Source organism: Impatiens glandulifera, unplaced genomic scaffold (genome assembly GCF_907164915.1).
Source record: "Impatiens glandulifera unplaced genomic scaffold, dImpGla2.1, whole genome shotgun sequence".
Classification (NCBI taxonomy): domain Eukaryota; kingdom Viridiplantae; phylum Streptophyta; class Magnoliopsida; order Ericales; family Balsaminaceae; genus Impatiens; species Impatiens glandulifera.
The window spans coordinates 34,879-36,655 of NW_025919154.1; the positions used below are offsets into that span (position 1 = coordinate 34,879).

The 1,777-nt window shown below is 34.9% G+C and overlaps 1 protein-coding gene across 1 annotated transcript; it reads left to right on the top strand.

Moving 5' to 3' along the window:
* The first annotated feature begins 269 nt into the window (after window positions 1-269).
* On the top strand, window positions 270-1,570 carry LOC124917611. The gene is made up of 2 exons (XM_047458000.1): window positions 270-774; window positions 1,488-1,570. The coding sequence occupies exons 1-2, from the start codon at window positions 270-272 to the stop codon at window positions 1,568-1,570; spliced, it is 588 nt and encodes a 195-aa protein (XP_047313956.1).
* The last annotated feature ends 207 nt before the right edge of the window (window positions 1,571-1,777 follow it).

Sequence of the window (1,777 nt, forward strand, 5' to 3'; positions counted from 1 at the left end):
TGGACTAAATAGGTTAGTTAGAAATGAATGGATAAGAAGGAGAGAGGATAACAATGAAAAAACATACCTAGAGTTTATTAAGGATGATGGATGATTTCTTCCACCCCTCTTATTACACATTTCCCAACTTCTCCCATACCTTTCAATTAAGTCCTCTCAATTCGCTACACGCGCCGCCACTCCACCTCATCCGCTTCCTCTAGCTGGCCGACACGGCTTGCCGTGGCTGGCCATCTTTATACAATCTCTCATTTATCTATATTCAAATTATGGCAATCCACATGGAGATGACTCCCATAAGAGGTTCATCATGGAATGTACAAGACCAAGACCAAGACCAACCACAAGAGCAAGAACAACAACAGCAACAACAACCCACCAACAAAATTCCAAGGCAACGCAACCGACGATTGTCATTAAGTGAGGCCACGTGTGACATGGCTTGGGAGAGACAACGACGCCAGAGTCTCCGTGATGGGCGTAAGAAGAACGGAAACAACATGCACATAAATCATAGTTCGAATTGTTTGACGGACGAGGATATGAAGGAACTTAAAGGGTGCATTGAGTTGGGATTCGGGTTTAATGAGGAAAAGTTGGCGGAGAATGGACCTAAACATAGGCTGCGTCACACGCTTCCCGCGTTGGACCTCTATTTTGCAGTTAATAGACAGAGTTTCTCTAGAAGCCCAATAATGTCTCCTACGGAAAATAGGGAAAACAACTTGGTCGAAGGATGTGGTGATGATGATCAATGGAAACTTTGCAATGCAGGTTTATATATTGCATTTAACACATCCATAACTCAATTTTAAATTACACATAACTTGGACATATAGGTCTTATTTGCCCTTTATAGAAAGAAACTTTGAGTTAAAATGTTTACGTACTTAACAAATATTAACAATGTTAAAAGTTTGGGTTTAAAATGTGTACCTAAACTATATTAACAATATGAAATTTGTGTCATTTTTAACATATATGGGCTTATATGTATGACCCTCAATAAAAATGTCAAATGGAGATACTTATAAAATCATATTCATGGAACTCGTTTGATATGGGTCTTTATTTTATTCTTTTTTTAAAAATTCATTCTTTATTACATTATTATCATTTTAACCATTAAAAAATCACTTCATTAATTAAAATATATCTACAGATTTAAAATTTAAATATAAAAAACATATTAATAATTCAACAAACTAAATATTCAAATAACTTACTTTTTTTATCAAACAAATTTTTTTTTTGGGTCAAAATCCCATAAAATCCTCAAATAACCAAGATTAAACAAGAACTTGTTTGATGTTGATTGTTTTAGAGATTATTTTAGATTTTATTGAGTATTTAATAAATTATCTTATTATTACATTAATATCATTAAAAAAGTCATAAAAACCAAGATGAAACAAATTATTGGTGTGATGTTTAACGGTATAGGGTAATTATTGAATATATATTGACAGTACTTGTGATTGATACAGGTGATAGTCCTCAAGAAGTGAAGACAAAGCTAAGGCATTGGGCTCAAGCCGTTGCTTGTTCTGTGAGGCAGACGTCTTGTTAAAGGAAGACGCTCATTTTGAACCATGCATGCATAATATAGAGAGTGAAGGAGAGAGAGAGAGAGAGAAACGGTGTTAATTTAAAGAGAGATATGGGTGTTGAGAAAGTGTAAAACCATGGCCACTCAAATGCACATAGCAGCTAGTCATGGCTTTGGGATTAGACTGTCCCATAATTCATTTAGTTCAACCTGGATTTAGCCAGTTTG

Coding starts and splice junctions, on each gene's coding strand:
- LOC124917611 (XM_047458000.1), top strand. CDS start 270: ATGGCAATCCACATGGAGATGACTCCCATAAGAGGTTCATCATGGAAT. Junction 775..1,487: donor ATGGAAACTTTGCAATGCAG/GTTTATATATTG, acceptor TGATTGATACAG/GTGATAGTCCTCAAGAAGTG.